The 22,024-nt window shown below is 44.3% G+C and overlaps 1 protein-coding gene across 2 annotated transcripts in view; it reads left to right on the top strand.

Moving 5' to 3' along the window:
* Positions 1-22,024, top strand: part of TNR (tenascin R) — a 333,354-nt gene that overhangs the window by 291,702 nt on the left and 19,628 nt on the right. For both annotated transcript variants that reach the window (XM_075287087.1, XM_075287088.1), the window contains exons 16-20: positions 12,345-12,475; positions 13,757-13,889; positions 15,575-15,726; positions 17,251-17,347; positions 21,649-21,810. In XM_075287087.1, coding sequence (XP_075143188.1) covers positions 12,345-12,475; positions 13,757-13,889; positions 15,575-15,726; positions 17,251-17,347; positions 21,649-21,810 — 675 coding nt within the window. The remainder of the gene's footprint in view (positions 1-12,344; positions 12,476-13,756; positions 13,890-15,574; positions 15,727-17,250; positions 17,348-21,648; positions 21,811-22,024) is intronic.

Genomic DNA, 22,024 nt, shown 5'->3' with positions numbered 1-22,024 from the left:
TACAAACTAGGCGCTAAATTTCTGGAGTTCCCCATTTACTGCACTGCATAGAAACGATACGACGTCTGCCACCACATTACACTAAGTTAATCTGAACCCTAAAACTCTGCAAATTAAAATTCTCTGCACAAAAAATAATCCTTTGGTGCAGATCATAAAGCTGTAAAGCGCTCATTCATCTTGGCACATGAAAAAAGCAAGTGGGAAAAAAAAATCTGTTTGACCAGCGCGTTTCTTGGCAACCGGGCCTCTTCATCTGAAGGACAGAAAATAAGGTGTTTGTGCCTGTATTGTATCTCTAGCCTCATTAATTTATCCGTCCAGTCTGACATGTCCTAAATCCTCTTATGTGGCACAAAGGTGCAAAGAAACAAGTTACAATGTAAATAGGTGAAAGCGACCTATGTGGATCAAATATTCCAATGGTGCCATAAAGTACAGATGGAGGTTCGGGGGTCCCTTCCAGAGCAATAGATTTTATTTGGGGGAGTATTGAAGATGATCCCTTCCTTGATTCCTTCTTTTGGCCTCCATGGTTCTTATGTGTATGATCTACATTGTCAATAACTGGGCAGACCAGGTCAAGTCAAAGAGATACAATTGAGGTCTCTGGCACATGACCAGGCCAAGGGGGCTCAGATTGTAACAGATGGCACTTGGATAATGCCGGGACCTCCCTTAATAGTGTGTATGAGACCTAAGGACCATTCTGTGGACTTTCTGTGAAAACATTGCAGAAAAAAACACAATGCAACGTTCTTTTGCTGTGGCTTCGCTACATGGAAACTTAGCCTAAAAGGAATTTCCCTGAAACTAACCATCTATATATTGTCTGACAAATAAAACAAAATTCTTGCAAAAATCTTTAGTCTTGATAGGTGTTCAATGGTCTTGGCTATGAATGAGCGATCTTTGTTGTGACACTTGCCAGAAAACTAGTTATTATTTCCTTATTGTGGCTGAGTTACCTTCTCATGCATGGAGTGTCCGTGCCCTATTCACAACCGGCTTTGACATGTCCGGAACACAAAGTTCCGCCATTCATGATGATGATTGACGACCTATCAAGACAGATTGTTACCACTAAGATGTTACAAGGAAATCTTTTTAAAAAAAAAAGTCAACAAAATTGTTACTTGTATTTGCAAAAATATTTAACTTTATATTGTCTGCAAATGTAAATATTATGTTTATGGGAAACCCTTTAAGGATAAGACAAAACACAAAAATGGAAACATTCCATAAAGTTATAGAGGATGTATATACTTAACATTAGGTTCAACAACTCTCAATAAGACATTGCACAGTCGGTACGTAAGAGATTTAGGTGTAGGCCGCTCTCCATGGTACGAGAGTTCTTAATTCCTGAAATGGTTTATTGCTACAGAGAGTCCGAGCTCTCCCTATGGAGCAGAAATCTGTAACAAAGAAAATCAGTTCATGAGATTCATTGTATTTCACAGTATAATATAGATAGATATATAGAGATAGATAGATAGATAGATAGATAGATAGATAGATAGATAGATAGAATGAATTACATTTTGCAAAATAGAGACTACCAACTAAACCCTCCACTACTCCCTCCATTATCATACCATACATGCTAGTTATGTAGAAGATACCACCATGGAGGTAGTAATACTCTGCACGGATATTTAGGCTTCACCTTAGAGATACCTTTTAGAACATGACCATTGTCATCATAATACATTATGTACTATAGGATATAATACATCTATACATGCTAATGCTATACTAGTGCTAGCCCCTTCACTATTACAACAGCCAGGATCGGGATCGAGGCGGAGATCAAAAATCCCAGAACAGAAATTCTTTTAGAAAAAGTATGTAAATATAGCAAGAGCAAGGACATGACTCTACCCACTGACTGCAGCCTCTTCCTATAGGTGCAAATGTCCAGTAACCAGATATGGCAGAGACTATGCCAAGGTCGTTATTTTTTCAGTTTTCTCGAAATCTAGTTTCAATGCAAGAAGTTTTAAGTATTCCTGTTAGTAGGAATAAGTTAAATTTAGTTGTTTCATCTTGAAGATGTAAAATATTAGGGGGACTGGAACCATACCTGTCCACAGATCAGCTCCACTGAAGAGAACATGGCTGCGCTACGATACTGGACAGAACCTCAGACAAATGTGATACTGGAGATGTTAGCCGGGGGACCTGTATATAGGCAAATTAGTTTTCAGTAGCTTTAAAGGGCTCTCCTGGTCACAACAAGTTACCCTTCATTCATAGGATAGATGGTAACCTGCTGATAGGTGAGGTCTGCCTGCTGGGAACATGGCTCATCTGTTTGAATGGAGGGACAAAATATAGTGTAAGGTTAAGGCCCCACAATGCAGAGACGCAGATTTTTTTGTAGATTTTGCTGCATTTTTTTCAACCTCTCTATTCCTGTAGAGAGCTGGTAGATTGCATTTCTAATGTGGCTTGCTGTCTACAAGTCAGAAAGCAGTATGGCAGGAAGCCTATTCAGAATGAAGTTGGAGTCTCTCTTTTTTCCTGATTCTGCAACCAGGCTGTATTTTTATCAACCGCATCATCGGATCCTGAGAGAACTGGTTGCAACCCGGGACATCGTTGTATTTAGCTCACAGAGCATAGACTGTACTCATCTGCAACTGCACAAAATTGGTTGGAGTCATGCTACAATGTATCAGTGTGGAATCCAGGTTCCTTAGCTCACAGAGTATAGTCAAGGTAGGATGTCTTTGTATCTACATCTTCGCACACAGCAGGGTTAAGACCTATTCGCATTTCCATTCGGGAAGACCACTTGGGGACCACCCGAATGGAAACCTATACGCATAAAAAGTGGCTACCTGGGAAACCCGCAGTCCCCATAGACTATAATGGGCTCCATTTGGTTTCCACTCGGTTTTCACCTAAAACATACGGAGAGAAAAGTCCTGCAAGCAGGACTTTTCTCTCCGCATGTTTCGTGCGGAAACCACACGGACCTCATTATAGTCTATGGGGTCCGTGTGGTTTCCTTAGGTAACCACTTTTCTGTTTTGGGGGTCCCCAAACAGAAACTTGAACGCAGATATGAACTGGGCCCAAGGGTCTCTAAGTGTTGTTCTTTGCTAACCTCTAGAGCATGATGAAGAATTATAAGATAAAGTATATTAGAAAGTTACAGGACATTCCATTTATGGAGCCATTTAGCTTCATTTATACCACACACGTTCTTCTATTACCTCCTACGTCATAAATCAACAATTCCCCGCCACAGATGATCAGATTATGGACGCAACGCCGTGTTACGGGTCATGGCCACATTATCTATGCGCCTTAAGATATTCACTTAAGTTATTCGGGGTTAAGACACGTTAGCTGTGTCGGCCTGAACCTTCTAATGTAATGGAGTTGTGCCGTGAAAGTCTGCCAATTGTCTGCGTCTGTGCTCACTTCCCTTTGTGGCTGATGCCTTTGTTTATTTGATTTCTGCCGTGCCCTGGGTTAATTAAACGCCTTTTATATAAAATTCAGGGTCCTGCAAGATTGTAAGACGGGGTTAAAAATAAGCCTCATTTGTAGCAGAGAGTTCCCCTTTTATCTGGTGCCCCAGGAGTGTCTTTTGTGATTTGCAGATGGTCTGTGACAATCTGTGAACCCTGGGCTTTTACAAGCTGTTGAGATATGCGTGCCTCAAAGGCAATGAGGGACTGCGGGAGTCCATCATTGTTATAAAGCTGTCATCATGCTGCTGAGCGGTGGCTCGAGAGCGCCATCTGCTGCCCACCCACCCGCCATGCAACGCTTATGCTGTCATTTGGCACAGGACTCCAAGGCACTAAAGTGAAATGTGAGATTATAAATAGCTCTTGGCAGATTTCTACAAATTTGATAATTCTTTATGTCTCTATTTCAAGTGGAGTTGGATTTGCCAGGGATGAGAAGTAAATACGTTGTCCAACAAATGGCCATTAAATGTTGTAATTATGTTATAGGATATTTAGATAAGATCTCCACATTTTAGCTGAGCTTCATTTTTCTATGCCCCATATTAAGGGCCAAACTCGAAAAATTGGTTTCATTTTGGGTTCGGATTGTTCGAACAAGTTTGGATAGAAGTGAAATTATTATAGTCTGGGGTCTCAGCGTGTGCAGGGGCAGAACTAAGGAGTCTGGGGCCCGGGTACAAAAGCTTAAAGGAGTTGTCCTATCACAAGGATCCTATCTATACTGCTAGTTTATGTAGATTTAAGACTTTTCCTAAATACATTGCTTTATCAAAACTGCTTTGTTTGGCGGCTATCTTAATTTATTCACTTAATTGTTTACACTTTGTTTCTATGGCCCTTGGGATTATCTGCTCATTTGTCAAGTGATGTAGCTGCCTGCTCTCAGCGGAGCAGCTCTGAGCTGTTTGTGTCTGATAAGTAGCGGAGCTTCTCAGATAGGGGAGGGTGGAGCTCCGGGATTTCTGAGCTCTTATCAGTCGGTTTAATTGAATTTGGCTGATAAGGGCTGAGATAGGGAGTCTGTTACCTCTGTATGTAATGAAAGATGACTCAAATCCAGCTCTGCTACATCAGCTTCACACTGTGGTAATTCATTTACAACCAATCCCATGCAAGTGAAACCCCGCCCACCAATGTGCCGAGAAAAGCAGGAAGTGAATAGAGCCTGCAGGTTGGTGAACAAGCGCCATGGGACTACCCCTTTAACTTGTACAATGTATTCTCACAACCGTCAGCCATACTCTATCCTCCTTTCCCTTTCCTTCTCTATCTGTACCCAGACCGCCATAACTACTTATTCACAACATGTCCGTGCACTCAAGCTTGCCATCTCCTATTGATGCCCCCAAATAGTAATCATGCCTCCTTTATCCTATCCTATTAATGCCCCCCCCCCCCCCTCGACATAGTATTCATGATTCCTTCAATCCCAAAGCCTACCCCAGAGAATCCTTCCTTAACCATATGCGGCAGACCAACTGCTATTAAAGGGTATATTTTCTGACAGTGGAAGGCTGTGTATCATAAATCTTCTCACTCCAGTATACCAGAGGACAGTGGGAATACATTTATGATATAAAGACTGACAGGCATCAAAGGAAATTAGAAAGAAGTCTGTCAAGCCCTAGTGTGGAGAGGATGACTTGTGGGTCCTTTTAGATTCTGGGTCCGTACACATGAGCTTCCCATTTCCTATCGATGCCCCCAAATTGCAATCATGCCCCTTTATCCTATTCTATTGATGCCCCCCAACACTCCTCACATAGTAGCCATACCTCCTTCATTGCCATATCCTACCCCACAGAATCCCTTCTTAACAATATGCGGCAGACCAACTGCTATTAAAGGGTATATTTCCTGACAGTGGAAGGCTGTGTATCATAAATCTTTTCACTCCAGTATACCAGAGGACAGGGGGAATACATTTATGATATAGAGACTGCCCGGCATCAAAGGAAATTAGAAAGAAGTTTGTCAAGCCCTAGTGTGAGGAGGATGACTTGTGGGTCCTTTTAGCTTCTGGGTCCATACACGCCAGCTTCTCAGTTCCTATCGGTGCCCCCCCAAATAGTAATCATGCCTCCTTTATCAAAACCTATTGATGCCCCCCACCACATAGTATTCTTGCCTCCTTCATTGCCATAGCCTACCCCACAGAATCCCTCCATAACTATATGCTGCAGACCAACAGGGTACATTTTCTGACAGTGGAAGGCTGTGTATCATAAATCTTCTCACTCCAGTATACCAGAGGACAAGGGGAATACATTTAAGTACATTTATGATGTAAATACTACCAGCCATCAAAGGAAATCAGAAAGAAGTTTGTCAAGCCCTAGTATGGGGAGGATGACTTGTGGGTCCCTTTAGCTTCTGGGTCCAATCTCAACTGTGACCCCTGTTTTAGAAAAATGTTGATCCAGTTTTTTTCTAAAATATGTAACTGCAGATATTCAACAGGCTTTCTTGCCTCTGACATATGTTGACAAATGTTATACAAATTTTATGGTTGTCCTTTCCCCCAAAATCAAATATTCTGGTCATATTTAGGCAAATTTCAATCTACAGTATATCCAATGAGCATACTATGGATGTGGAGAAAATACTGCCCCCTTGATCCTTGATCACTACTTTATCTGAGAACCGCCAGTACCATGTATGTGAATCAAGACACATGGGGAATGCAAGGGTAGCATTTACACCAGTGTCCTGATACCTGGTGGCCAAAAGGTTCCCGGCCCAGGGAGATGGCAGCTCTTTTCATAGAGATGTGTCCTTCCCTACCTGGCGTAACATATCCTGTGGTATGTGTCATGAGATGACCAGCTTTGAAAAAAATATGATTTCATGATATTTTGTCACAAGATGTCTATCCTATATGTGTCTTTGTATGTGTGTGACCCTCAGTGGTTATATTGTGAATTGCAGCCGATTAAGAGTTCAGCTAACCTGCAGTGATATTGTATAGAATTTGTTTCATGAAATGTCTAGGCACAAGCAGTGGCATAACTAGGAATGGCTGGACCCCAAGGCGAACATGCCCCCCCCCCCAACCTGACCCTGAGTGACCAAATCCTTCACACACTATTATGCCTCAAAGTGGCCCCTGCACACAGTATTATGCTCCAAAGTGGCCCTTGCACACAGTATTATGCCCCATAGTGGTCCCTGCACACAGTATTATGCCCCATAGTGGCCCCTGCACACAGTATTATCCCCCATAGTGGCACCTGCACACAGTATTATGCCCCATAGTGGCCCCTGCACACAGTATTATACCACATAGTGGCCCCTGCACACAGTATTATGCTCCAAAGTGGCCCCTGCACACAGTATTATGCCCCATAGTGGTCCCTGCACACAGTATTATGCCCCATAGTGGCCCCTGCACACAGTATTATCCCCCATAGTGGCACCTGCACACAGTATTATGCCCCATAGTGGCCCCTGCACACAGTATTATACCACATAGTGGCCCCTGCACACAGTATTATGCTCCAAAGTGGCCCCTGCACACAGTATTATAACCCATACTGGCCCTTTCACAAAGCATTATGCCCCATAGTGACCCCTGCACACAGTATTATGTCCCCATAGTGGCCCCTGCACACAGTATTATGCCTGTGGCCCATGCACACAGTATTATGCCCCATAGTGGCCCCTGTATGCAGTATTATTCCCTATAGTGGCCCCTGCACACAGTATTATGCCTCAAAGTGGCCCTTACACACAGTATTATACCCCATAGTGGCCCCTGCACACAGTATTATGTCCCATAGTGGCCCCTGCACACAGTATTATGTCCCATAGTGGCCCCTACACACAGTATTATGCCCCATAGTGGCCCCTGCACACATTTTTATGCCCCATAGTGGCTCTTGCACACAGTATTATGTCCCATAGTGGCCCCTACACACAGTATTATGCCCCATAGTGGCCCCTGCACACAGTATTATGCCCCATAGTGGCCCCTGTACACAGTATTATGCCCCATAGTGGCCCTTGCACACAGTATTATACCCCATAGTGGCCCCTGCACACAGTATTATGTCCCATAGTGGCCCCTACACACAGTATTATGCCCCATAGTGGCCCCTGCACACAGTTTTATGCCCCATAGTGGCCCTTGCACACAGTATTATGCCCCATTGTAGACCACCCATGAAGAATTATTATAGTCTGGGGTCTTTTCAGACCCCAGATTATAATGATCGGAGACCCAGGGGAGGATGCAAACATAAAAAAAACACTGTTGTTTACCTCTCCTGGGCTCCGGCGCACTCCCTGCTGATGTCAGCCACCTTCAATGATGGTAGAGACGTCACTTAAGCCAGGCCTATGTCACGAGCCTGGCCCACGTGACGTCTGGAACATCACTAAATAGGCCAGAAGCCTTCCAGAGCGCAGGAGAGGTAAGTAATAGTGTTTTTATGTCCTCTCCTAGCCCTTCGATCATTGCACCCCTACCGGTAGTTATACCCCTGGGCACAAGTAAGAGTAGGCTTCACTTTTTTGCACCATGCTTGGTCTTTTAACATATACTCGGCATGCTTTGAGGAACACAGATAATATCGGATAGGTTTTGCCCTCACTTTCTATCAGTTTGACCTGCTCACAATTGACAATATGGGATCACGTTGAGTATTAGTTAAAGTGGAAGTGGTGAAGGAAGCGTAAAAATTAGAGATGAGCGAACACTAAAATGTTCGAGGTTCGAAATTCGATTCGAACAGCCGCTCACTGTTCGAGTGTTCGAATGGGTTTCGAACCCCATTATAGTCTATGGGGAACATAAACTCGTTAAGGGGGAAACCCAAATTCGTGTCTGGAGGGTCACCAAGTCCACTATGACACCCCAGGAAATGATACCAACACCCTGGAATGACACTGGGACAGCAGGGGAAGCATGTCTGGGGGCATAAAAGTCACTTTATTTCATGGAAATCCCTGTCAGTTTGCGATTTTCGCAAGCTAACTTTTCCCCATAGAAATGCATTGGCCAGTGCTGATTGGCCAGAGTACGGAACTCGACCAATCAGCGCTGGCTCTGCTGGAGGAGGCGGAGTCTAAGATCGCTCCACACCAGTCTCCATTCAGGTCCGACCTTAGACTCCGCCTCCTCCGGCAGAGCCAGCGCTGATTGGCCGAAGGCTGGCCAATGCATTCCTATGCGAATGCAGAGACTTAGCAGTGCTGAGTCAGTTTTGCTCAACTACACATCTGATGCACACTCGGCACTGCTACATCAGATGTAGCAATCTGATGTAGCAGAGCCGAGGGTGCACTAGAACCCCTGTGCAAACTCAGTTCACGCTAATAGAATGCATTGGCCAGCGCTGATTGGCCAATGCATTCTATTAGCCCGATGAAGTAGAGCTGAATGTGTGTGTTAAGCACACACATTCAGCACTGCTTCATCACGCCAATACAATGCATTAGCCAGTGCTGATTGGCCAGAGTACGGAATTCGGCCAATCAGCGCTGGCTCTGCTGGAGGAGGCGGAGTCTAAGGTCGGACCTGAATGGAGACTGGTGTGGAGCGATCTTAGACTCCGCCTCCTCCAGCAGAGCCAGCGCTGATTGGCCGAATTCCGTACTCTGGCCAATCAGCGCTGGCCAATGCATTCTATTAGCCCGATGAAGTAGAGCTGAATGTGTGTGCTTAGCACACACATTCAGCTCTACTTCATCGGGCTAATAGAATGCATTGGCCAATCAGCGCTGGCCAATGCATTCTATTAGCTTGATGAAGCAGAGTGTGCACAAGGGTTCAAGCGCACCCTCGGCTCTGATGTAGCAGAGCCGAGGGTGCACAAGGGTTCAAGTGCACCCTCGGCTCTCCTACATCAGAGCCGAGGGTGCGCTTGAACCCTTGTGCAGCCTCAGCTCTGCTACATCAGAGCCGAGGGTGCGCTTGAACCCTTGTGCACACTCTGCTTCATCAAGCTAATAGAATGCATTGGCCAGCACTGATTGGCCAGAGTACGGAATTCGGCCAATCAGCGCTGGCCAATGCATCCCTATGGGAAAAAGTTTATCTCACAAAAATCACAATTACACACCCGATAGAGCCCCAAAAAGTTATTTTTAATAACATTCCCCCCTAAATAAAGGTTATCCCTAGCTATCCCTGCCTGTACAGCTATCCCTGTCTCATAGTCACAAAGTTCACATTCTCATATGACCCGGATTTGAAATCCACTATTCGTCTAAAATGGAGGTCACCTGATTTCGGCAGCCAATGACTTTTTCCAATTTTTTTCAATGCCCCCAGTGTCGTAGTTCCTGTCCCACCTCCCCTGCGCTGTTATTGGTGCAAAAAAGGCGCCAGGGAAGGTGGGAGGGGAATCGAATTTTGGCGCACTTTACCACGCGGTGTTCGATTCGATTCGAACATGGCGAACACCCTGATATCCGATCGAACATGTGTTCGATAGAACACTGTTCGCTCATCTCTAGTAAAAATCCTCAATAGTCAAATCTAGCGAGCAGCGAGAAGAGTTCTGCTTGACTCCTGAATAATGCAGGCATTTCGGCAAGCAGGGGAATTGTAGACCTGTCAGAATTCATAATACCCTGTAATGGACCACGGAAGTTGTACTGCACCCGCAGAAAAATCTATCTCATATATGTGGAAAAGACACCTCTGAGAGATGTGCGAGTCGCTGCTGAGATACACACTATTAATGCTATGCTAATCCATTCAATGTACCGTAGCACATTGCCTTTCATTGCACTGGCAATAAGGCACTTAAGAAATGGGCTCCTATAGCATCATTCCTTTCCAATGGGCCTAGAAGAAAACGATAAATTGGGCAATTATCTTGGGCTTTATGTAACGTGATGAGGGCCATTCTTCAAGCAACGTCAAAAGGAAAATCAGAAAGACGTAAATCAGGATTATTCCTGCAGAAACGGCCAGAAAAGTTTGCTGCTCTCCGGCCAGCGAAAAGATTATTGTAAATGCGGCAGAAAATATTTCGCCCGCTCTCTGCTGACTCCTGCCAGATTTCTGACACATAACAGATGAAAAATTGACAATATATATAGATAGGCTGATGATAAGCGACACTTAAAACTACCTTGTTTGGCGATGATTGACAGCGAAATGACATACGTTCTGCATAAATACATCAAGAGCGCTCTGTGATGGTGTCATTCCCGTGTAGAGTGGCACTGAAACTAATGGCGGCAAATGACGGCGGGTAAGATTGGTCGGACTGAAGGGCCGCGGAGGATGTTTTCGTCTATTGTAGACAGAAAGCAAATCAGACCTTTGGAAATTGCATTGTGTTACGGAATTCAATAAAAAAATGGATATTTTGTAGCAATTGCCTGGAGATTCCATTACGTTGATCTACCAGTGATGTAACGCCTATGGGGATCACGGCTATAGGGGCCTTAAAGGGGTGGCCCTGCCATGGAGCTATAGGGGCCTAAAGGGGTAGCCCTGCCATGGAGCTATAGGGGCCATGGTCGGCATCGTCTTGAATTTTCAGTGCAACTCTCCCAAAATATCCAGAAGGCTCACACAAAAATGGGTGACCCTCCAATATCCCAGAAGTGTGATTCAGTGGTATGCTCTCATATTGACATGGGAATACAAATAAGGGTCTGACTGCCACATGTTGTGTCCATGTCACCAAAAATGGTGCAAAATAAAAGGGACAACTCATGCCCGAAAGAGGTGAGGCTCAAGTGAAAAAGGTCATGGCCATATAGAAACTTTCTGGTTTTTGGACACCAACTTCTCAAAGTTGGTAAACATGGCTAGCAAGGGGTTATCTGAGATAATGGATCACCTATACTATCCTTAGGTCATATATCTGGTGAGGTCTGACACCGGAAACCCTACCGATCAATATCTGGCGAGGCCTGACACCAGAAACCCTACCAATCAGCGTTGTTATGAGTACTGCATAATACCAACCACAGCGCCATACATTGCTTAGGGGCTGTATTGGGTATTGCAGCTCAGTCCCATTAACTCAAATGGGGCTGAGCTGTAAACAAGCCACATGAATGTAATTTCACTGGAAGTGACACTCACCCCAAGGCTTCAAGAAACTGATCTGATGTGTTGGACCCTCACTGAACAGATATCTAAGGATTTTATATCACTCCAAATTAAACTTGAGATCACAAGGGGTCCAACAGCCAGCCCCCGTGCTGATCATCTGTTCTCTGCACATTGTTTAGAGAGAGAAGCAGACGACTCCATAATGAAAGGGAGCTGAGCTGTAATAGCGGGGCTTGGCATGTGACCAATCAATCCTGGCCACGACTGGCAGATTAACCACATAGTAGAAGAATAGCACCATAATGTCCTTGCACAAAGTACCTAAGAATCATCTATAATCCATCAATCATGTCATGTACCTCTAGTTATAGCCCTCCATAGCTGAAGATTTACAACATGACACATCACATTTTTGGTTTACGGAAGTCTGCAGTCAGCCATCAAAATGACGGTCGACTAAAATGGTCCAAATCGGTCACTTCACCCTAAATCTGTAAGGCCAGTTTAAAGAGAAATATCTATAGGATATGGAGTAACGATGAGATTATAGGGGAGAGGGTCGGGGGACCGCGCCTTGTATTGGCTCTTCACTATATCTGATGGTGGGAGGAGAGCAGGAGATACTATATAATGTCCCTGTAACCTAATAGGGTCTTTGGTATTTTGTTTTTGACCATTCGATATGTTCAGATCCTTGTCCAAAGCATCTACCTACATGATAAACCCTATACAAACCAATGACGTAGGAGGATATAGCAATGCTGTAAACCTAAATCTCACTCTGTAAAGTAAGTGACATAATGAAGAGTCCATTGACTTCCCTCTCGCTCCAGTTTTGGATTCTCCAGCAAACCTTACAGCCACCGAGGTGTCCAGAACAAGTGCCCTAGTGTCATGGCAGCCGCCTGTCTCTCCTATTGAAAATTATATTCTGACCTACAAATCTACAAATGGCTCCAGAAAGGTAAGAGGCCACTCAGTGCATCGTTTCTGTTACATTAGGTCATATGTTGATTATACTTGTTTTTATTTTTTGCAATTGTAAATTATTGATATCATCTTTACGTAACCTCGTTTGGCCGAGATTACACGTATACGTTTTGGGGGTCTAATCGCCATGTTCCCCAGTGATCAAAAGAATGGGGGACAGAAAGTCGGTCAGTATATTCCTATGAATGATATGTCAGTGCAATGCCCTACGCTCTATTCAATTCTATGGGGTTGGAGATTGTACCCCTATAAAAGTGAATGGGGTGCCGGACACACAGCACACTAGCGCCATTCATAGGAAGGATTTGTGTCCCCCATTCTCTGATCACTGGATGATCCAGCAGTCAGACCCCCAACAATGAGACACTTATCCCATATTGTGTGGGACAAACCCTTTAAAATGAACCTGTATCTTCTCCTGCTATGTCTTTGCTATGTTTTTCTAATGATGGACAACCCCTTTAAAGGGATACTATCATTAAAACTCATTTTTTTCTGCCTAACACGTAGGAATAGCCTTAAGAAAGGCTATTCGTCTCCTACCTTTAGTTGTCTTCTGCCGCTGCCGTTCGGTATATAATCCAGTTTTCATCAGTATGCAAATGAGTTCTCTCACAGCACTGGGGGCGGGCCCCAGCGCTCAAACAGCACTAGGGGCGTCCCCAATGCTGCGAGAGAACTCTCCAGCGCCGCCTCCATTTTCTTCAGTAACGGGTCTTCTTCGGCGGTGGCTTCAAACTTGTAGGATTCGGGCAGCTGACTGCACATGCCTGCCAGCCAGAAGAAAATGACCACTTATAATACTGTGTAGGTGGCCATTTTCTTGTGGCCGGCGGGCAAGTGCAGTTGGCTTTGCCCTAGGCCCGAGGCCTAGAAGATTGAAGCCAACCCCCGGAAGATGACGCGAAGAAAACTCGTTCCTAAAGAAGATGGAGGCGTAGTTGGAAAGTTCTCTCGCAGCATTGGAGACGCCCCCAGTGCTGCGAGAGAACTAATTTGCATACTGACAAAAAACGGATTATATACCGAACGGCGGCACAGAAAAGACATCTAAAGGTAGAAGAAGAATAGCCATTCTTAAGGCTATTCCTACGCGGTAGGCAGAAAAAAATGAGTTTTAATGATAGGATCCCTTTAAGACAGCAAAATCTTTGTATTTCTTTGTTTTTATGGTCCGGTTCAGTAAACTTACAAAAAAGCCTTTCTTGTCCTGATATAGCCAGTGTTTGGTAGTGGTTATCTGTCATTGTGCTAGGAACTGATTGTGGATGCTGAAGACACATGGATCCGCCTGGAGGGTCTTCTGGAGAGCACCGAATACAATGTCACTATCCTGTCAGTTCAGGATGGAGAACGAAGTGCAATCGTTCATACCATGTTCACCACAGGTCAGTTTTTCTCAGTGGCACAAAAGATAAATCATCTGTCGGATGTATACTTGTATAATGCGGCTGTCAAGTTTGTTCTTAAGGACATTCCCTAAGGACAGCTCTTCTTAAGTACAAAGACGTGTATGGGCTCTTCAGTCACTTCTGAGCGCAGTGGTAAATCTCGCCTTCTAAAGTGTAATTGTTCTGTGGGAAAAGAATGAAATCTACAGAAACCTCTAAGAGGAGACGACAACACCGAAATCTCTAAGCCACATAGATGGTGCTGTGGGGGAGTCGGGTTAGGAAGTTAGGGATGAGCAAACCTGTTCACAATGAGGCTCAGGGGAGGTGCAAAAATAAAAAAAGACATTCATACTCACCTTCCATTAGGGCGGGTTCACATCTGCGCCCGGTCTCCGCTTTAGCCAATCCGGCGGGTTTCCATCTTTTGCCCCGAGAAACTGGACAGGGGACAGAAACCCGACGGTCAGTTTTCAAACCCATTCACTTGAATGGCTTTGCAGAGGTGACACCTGTGTGTGTCTACTGCCTCTCCACGCCGAAACCGTTTTTTTATCCGGACACAAACTTGGACATGCAGGAGTTGGTGTCCAGCTAAAAAAAAAAAAACGTTTTGCTGTGGAGAGGCAGCAGACGCATGCGGGTGGTCACTTTGCAAACCCATTCAAGTGAATGGATTTGTAAACTAACCGCCTGGTTTCAGTCCCCTGTCCAGTTTCTCGGGGCAGAAGACGGAAACCTGCCAGATTGGCTAAAGCGGAGACTAGGCGCAAATGTGAACCTGCCCTTACCTGTTGGAAAGATAAGGTTGCTCCCAGATTGGAGCACTGTATCAGGCAGCCAGCCACTCAGGGGGCGGCGCCAGGAAAAAAAAAAAAAAAGCGGCGGGGGAGCGTTGGAAGGTGAGTATAAGTATTTGTTTGTGTTAAACATTGAGGGGAACGTAATGTAGGGGGCCTATGAAACTTGGGGCATATGAGGGGGGGATAACAGCATGACACTGGGGCAGATGAAGGGGGGAGAACGGCATGACACTGGGGCAGATGAAGGGGGGAGAATGGCATGACACTGGGACAGATGAAGGGGGGCAGAACGGTATGACAAGGCACTGGGGCAGATGAAGGGGGGGGAGAACGGCATGACACTAGGGCAGATGAAGGGGAGGAGAACGGCATGAAACTGGAGAAGATGAAGGGGGAGAACAGCATGACACTGGGGCAGATGAAGGAGGGGAGAACGGCATGACACTGGGGCAGATGAAAGGGGGGAGAATGGCATGAAACTGGGGAAGATGAAGGGGGGAGAACGGCATGACAATGGGGCAGAGATGGGGGGACATGAATCTGGGGGCAGAGATGGGGGGGACATGAAACTGGGGACAGAGATGGAGGGGGGGACATGAAACTGGGGGCAGATAAAGGGGTTATATGAAAGTGGGAGAGATGGAGGGCAGGAATATAATTTACAGGTGACTGTAGGAAGATTATACTGAGTGGGGGCACATGAAAAATGAATGAGAATGGCCGGGGTCAACATAAAAGTGGGCGGAGCTAAGTTTGCCGCGGCACGCACCCGCGCCGCATATCTTGTCCCTCTTTTGGCTCTTCAAAAGTTGGCAGGTATGACATAGCATGCGTGACAGCTATTTATACAGTCTTAACTCTTCCTTTAAATCTTCTAAGGAGGAAGAGTTTTCGCCTACCCACAAGACTGTGCCCAGCATCTACTAAATGGAGATACCCAGAGTGGCGTATACACCGTCTATATCAATGGCGACCAGAGTCAGAGTGTGCCAGTGTTCTGTGACATGACCACGGATGACGGAGGATGGATTGTGAGTCGTAAATAAAGAAAAATATTTAAACTGCCATTTTTTTTCCATTATATTGAAATGGAAATCACAAACTTCATTTTCTACCTTCTGTCCCCAAGCCTTGATCCCTTGCAGCAGCAGGGGTCGGTAATGCTAATCCTTGCTGCAGCTTAGAGTAAGGGATCAAGGCTTGGGGATGACAGAGGGCAGGAGATGAAGGTTCCTCCAAGACACTGTTAATGTTAATTATGTGTGTATGGGGTGGGGGGGGGAGAGTTGCTAGGGTGAAAACTGTGTCACATTAGTATCCCACACAGTATAATGCTCCTTAGTGCCCCCACACACAGTATAATGGTCCTTAGTGCCCCACACAGTATAATGGCCCTTAGTGCCCCCACACACAGTATAATGGCCCTTAGTACCCCCCATGCACAGTATAATGCTCCTTAGTGTCCCCACACACAGTATAATGCTCCTTTTTGCCCACACACACAGAATAATGCTCCCTAGTGCCCCCACACACAGTATAATGGCCCTTAGTACCCCCCATGCACAGTATAATGCTCCTTTGTGCCCCCACACACAGTATAATGCTCCTTTTTGCCCACACACACAGAATAATGCTCCCTAGTGCCCCCACACACAGTATAATGCTCCTTAGTGCTCCCACACACAGTATAATGCTCCTTAGTGCCCCACACAGTATAATGGCCCTTAGTGCCCCCACACACAGTATAATGGCCCTTAGTACCCCCCATGCACAGTATAATGCTCCTTAATGCCCCCATTCACATTCTAATGCTTCTTTTTGTATACAAACTACCGTAAAAACTGGACATGTTCAGCTATTGTTCATCACGGACCTTTACATGATGGCGGAACTCAGTCAACGGACTTGAGTATTCCTGATTTTGTATATTACATATCCATTCAGATCCATAGTCTATGCAACACTGCCAGCCAAATAGTCCATACTCATGCTCCAGTATTTCATCTGCACTGCTCTGATCCTGCAATGATGAAGACCCCCGCTACTGGTAACACATGTACAGAACAGCTTTTCAGGAGTTCTTCCTATAAACATAAGCATCTCATGTCTCTAGGAACAGGTCTCTATTCAGACCTTCACGTTCCACTAGTGGTCCCAATTATTGTTATATATAATTCTGCAGAGGAATTAACCCTAAATGATATACCGCCTTCCTGGTTAGGGTGTTGCATACACACAGTATTCAGTATTTGCCCCTTTAATGTCAGCGTCTACTTGTGCGCCTTGTTTCCGTATCCATACATGAAGCTCATTACTGTAGAATACTATAAAGGACAGGAGCGTTTTCATTACAATACAAGAAATAGTCTACTGAATAAGAAGCCTCAGCAGGGTGTGCACATTTCTGCGGTTATATTGTATTAAAATTGCTTGCACAGAGTGAAGGCGGCCATGTAGTAACCCAGCCATTAAATACGACTAATGTTTCCTTAGAGTACAATATGGCCCCTATGTAAATTGAGCATATTTGCAAATATAGGTTCCATTTTTTTCAGGTGTTTCAAAGGCGCCAGAATGGACTTACTGATTTCTTCCGTAAATGGGCTGACTACCGAGTTGGTTTTGGGAACCTTGAGGATGAGTTTTGGCTGGGTAAGTAACATTACATTCACAAATACCTACCAACCATTGTTTATCCAAGTTGATCTAGTGAAATACAAAAACATAAGGGTATTTCGGGGCACAGATGGCTAAAATTATCATTTCAATTGGTTAAAAGAGTAATATATATATATATATATATATATATATATATATATATATATATATATATATGTTTAGGAAGAAGGTGTGCCTCTTATGACCTACACCTACAAATCAACTAAAACACCCATACAATTTAATACAATATCTATCAGCCAACTCATGTTTTTTCTAAGCTGATCTAGTAAAGTGAAGTAACATAAGAAATATGACATGGTAAAAATAGCTAAAATTAAAATTCAGGTAATAAAAATAATAAACTATGTTTAGTTAGATGACGCGCCTCTTGCGACCCACACCCATAATTCACATAAAGCACCCTCATAATTTAATATATCACCAAACCCATCTTTTTTTCTAAGTTGATCTACTGAAGTGCAACAACATAAGCATTATTACAGGGTATAAATAGATAAAAAATTAATATTGAGATAATAAATATGATCAGAAAGATGACTTTCCGCTTTTGACCTACACCCACAATTCAGCTAAAGGACTCTCATAATTTAACATATCTACCAAGCCATGTTTTTTATAGTTTGATCTATCTAGCATTATTACAGGGAATAAATAGCTGATATTAAATTAGTGGTAATAAATAGAATAAAATCTGATCAGAAAAGATGATGCGCCTCTTGTGACCTACATCGAAAATTCAACAAAAGCACCCATATCATCAGTGTTGATCTGAGGTTCTTTGCACTCTCTAGAGCAGGGGTAGGGAACGTACGGCTCTCCAGCTGTTGCAAAACTACAACTCCCAGCATGTATACTGGCTCTGCTGTTCTTGGAACTCCCATGGAAGTGAATGGAGCATGCTGGGAGTTGTAGTTTCACAGCAGCTGGAGAGCCGAAGGTTCCCTACCTCTGCCCTAGAGGAAATGATTCTGAGGACACACCCAATATAACACCATATGGTCTAACAGGTTATTTGTGAAGCGATCCATAAGAAATGGAAGTGATTGGCTCCAATGTCAGCACTCCGAATCTCCAAATGGGGATGTCTTCTGCTGGACCTTATACTGGCCAAATACCATATCTGAGATTGGGCCCAGTGTAGAATCTGCTGGTATCTGGTGAACCAGTCCATTTCTGTTCACCATCCATGTACAATAGAGGGAGCCCCATTTTGACTAAATCCCTAATAATCGAGTCTGGTTATTAAAAGGGTTGTCAGACACAGTACAATGCTACCTTCCAAGGCTTCCATTGTGCTCACTGGTCTCTACGTCCTCGTCCTCCACAGGAAATGACTGTCTAGCCAGTAGCCGATTGAGGTTGATCCCCTTCGCAGTCATTTCCTGTGTCAAGATGGACCAGGAAGTAGAAACCAGAGAAGACCTGGAAAGCGTCAAAATGGGCCCAGCAATGAAATCTTTGATGTTTGTGAGGGATGTTGGAAAATTCCACTTTAATGGGATTTATACCTCTTTTGCATATATATGTCATTACTAATAATGTATTATATGCTGGACGACAACAAGTTCTAGCTCTAGGAAACAAGCAAAGGAACCTGGCTTAAACCATGGACAATTATACTTGATCCACTAAGATTTCTTGTATTCGTGTCAATGCAAGTATAAGATTGAAGCCTACTTAAAGGAATGATGTAGGTGTAAAGAGATGTGAGACTATTCCCTGCTGTTCCGTCGTCATAGTCATGACAATTACCTCGCCACATGGAGCCTTATAGTATAGTATTAACTCTAAAGTACTTCATCAGTGGTGGCCCTAATCCACAGCTTCTTGCCCTCTTGCGAGCTTTCTACTGCGTGTATGTGATACCGCTATAGTGTTTATTTCCTACCCCCTGTTGTCAGAATGTGCAATTTTACTGATGATATTGAGTTATTTTCAAGATTATGCACTTCTTAAGGCTGAAACAATACTAGAGATATCAATTGGTAACACTTGTGCCTGTAAATGTATAAGGAAGATTCATTCAGACCGGGGTGGACATCTCCTATGTGCTGCAACTGGGCCATGTAGGACAAGAGCCAACCACCATTGTAAAAAAAGTAAAGATTAGGGTTGAGCAATCGAGATCGGAAAAGATTGGATTCCGATCGGCGATCGAGTAAATTTCACGATGGCGATCGTTATTCTGATCCCGATCTTTTTCGACGGGATCAAGGTCTCACATTAGTTCCCACAATGCTTGGCTACTGGCCAATAGGGTTCAGCGATCGGGATCGGATAAGATCGGATCCCGATCAGTGATCGAGCAACGGGTTTGGTTTGCTCTCCATTCCAAGGTTTCATTTAGGGACCACAGCTCCATTTAAGATGGTGAGCAAAACACTCCCATTCTTGTGGGGACCCAAGCTATTGGACCTCCTGTGGATAGGAGATCATTTGCCCTCATGGGAAAACCCTTTTAAAGAAGACCTTTCACCACATCTACCAACTCCAAATCTTTCCAACCCTCAACAGATGGTGATCTACTAAGCCCAGTACAGTTAGATTTTTTTTCTCTCTATCACTACCATTCCTGAGCAATAAGTACAGTTACTTTGGTTTACACCCAATATGCTAATTAGACCCCCTGTGCCAAGTAGGTGGGTCCTGTGCTGCAATAGAAAGTCACGGATTGGGACGGGCATTGAGATAGTTAAGACCTATAAGTACTTGGGTGTGCTGCTCAATAATAAGCTGGACTGGGCGGATCACCTGGAGGCACTGCACAGAAAGGGCTACAGCAGACTCTACCTGCTCAGGAGGCTGAGGGCCTTTGAAGTCCAGAGGGCACTTGTTATGGCCTTTTTCAACTCCGTGGTAGCATCAGCCATCTTCTTCGGAGTGGCCTGCTGGGTGAGTAGCATACCAACCAGGGACAGAAATACACTTAACATTCTGGTTAGAAGGGCCAGCTCTGTCCTGGGGAGCTCCCTGGACCCAGTACAGGTGGTGGGTGACAGAAGGATACTGTCCATGGTGAGCTCCATGCTGGAGAATAACTCCCACCCCATGTATGAGACCATGATAGCACTGGGCGTCAGTGACCGAATGCTTCACCCTAAGTGTGAGAAGGAGCTATCGGGGATCCTTCCTCCCAACCACGGTCAGGCTGTATAATCTACATCAGACCAAGCAAAGATCACTCCGCATAGAGAACTAAATGCTCCTGAAGTCTTTCTTCTTCTTTTAGTTGCTATGACTCCTAGTATCTTTTCTATCTGCTATGAGCTTGTATGTGTTCTTTTCTTGTAATATATCACTGTATTATCCATGCTGCTGTAACACACTGAATTACCCCATGGTGGGACTATTAAAGGATTATCTTATTTTATTGCCCCCCCAGACAGTGAAAACTAAACTTAACAGCACTGATTTCTCAGGATCGGTGGGGGCTAGAGAAAAAATTCCAACTGCGTCCAAATAAATTTAATGATGCTGGTTGAATATCCAAAGTTGAAGTTGAAGATAGTGATGAAAAGTCCTCTTTAAGATGATGGCCATAAAAATAAATAGCATGTATCTAAGGAGTGATCTCAGTGGGGCCCAGAAGCTTCATCACTGCGCAAAATTGTCTTTTACGTGGTCTATCAACAAAGGTGGTGCCGTAATGTGAGGGCAGGACCCCAGTGCCTCGTACCTGCCCAATTCCTGGCCACACTTAACATTACTCCTATAACTCTGAGCTTAGATGACTATGTGTGACCAACATATCTGATGAGTAGAACTGTGCACATTCATATGAATTGTGACCTTTCTTTATCCAGAAGAGATAAGGATGAATTATTTCCAAAGACGCCGTTCCCCTTGAAGGCATTTTCCACCCCCCAAATTTGTACTAACCTCATATGAAATACAGCTCTGCAAGAGGACAGGGAAGAGGGAATATTGTGCCGTGCAAGTGACAAGAATGAGACAGTCAGATGCCACATCAGCTATAATTACTTTCTCTTTCTGAAAGCTGGCAGCGGCAAAGCCTAAGACAGCGATTATTAATATTACTACTCTGCAGAGAGATGCTCCCTCACATCAGGCTTAATAGTAGTCATACAATTTTATTATTCTCAGACTTTTCGAGTAAAATTACATCTCCATTATGATGCATGTATCCCACGTTTTTTTAATATTCTAATAATAGATGCAAATTAGATATGAACAAGGACATTTGCAAGAAAAGAGCAGAGACTTGTAGGAACATCTGATAGGCCAATTATTCCATGTTTCTTCTTCTGCAGGTCTGGATACCCTCCACCAGATAACTTCGCAGGGTCGCTATGAGCTCAGGATTGACATGCGAGATGGGCAGGAGTCGGTGTATGCGTATTATAACAAGTTTTATGTTGGGGATCCACGCAGTATGTACAAACTGCGTATTGGGGACTACAATGGAACTTCAGGTATAAAGACAGTACACTATATGAGAACCGGGATTCTTAAATGTAATGTTTGTGAACTTATACATTACAGTAGGTTAACCAGTCATCAGGTCTTAAAATCCCAATGATATCTGGTAGGCACAGTCACCCTGAGCGTATTAGTGCTTTGTCTATCGAAATCTGTTCTGCCATTCCAAAGATATAAGCCTTCATAGTGTTATGTTTATGGTTGGCA

The sequence above is a fragment of the Leptodactylus fuscus genome, chromosome 9 (assembly GCF_031893055.1).
Source record: "Leptodactylus fuscus isolate aLepFus1 chromosome 9, aLepFus1.hap2, whole genome shotgun sequence".
Lineage (NCBI taxonomy): Eukaryota > Metazoa > Chordata > Amphibia > Anura > Leptodactylidae > Leptodactylus > Leptodactylus fuscus.
The sequence above is the reverse complement of the archived record's forward strand: the minus strand, read 5'-3'. Positions and strand labels throughout refer to the sequence as shown.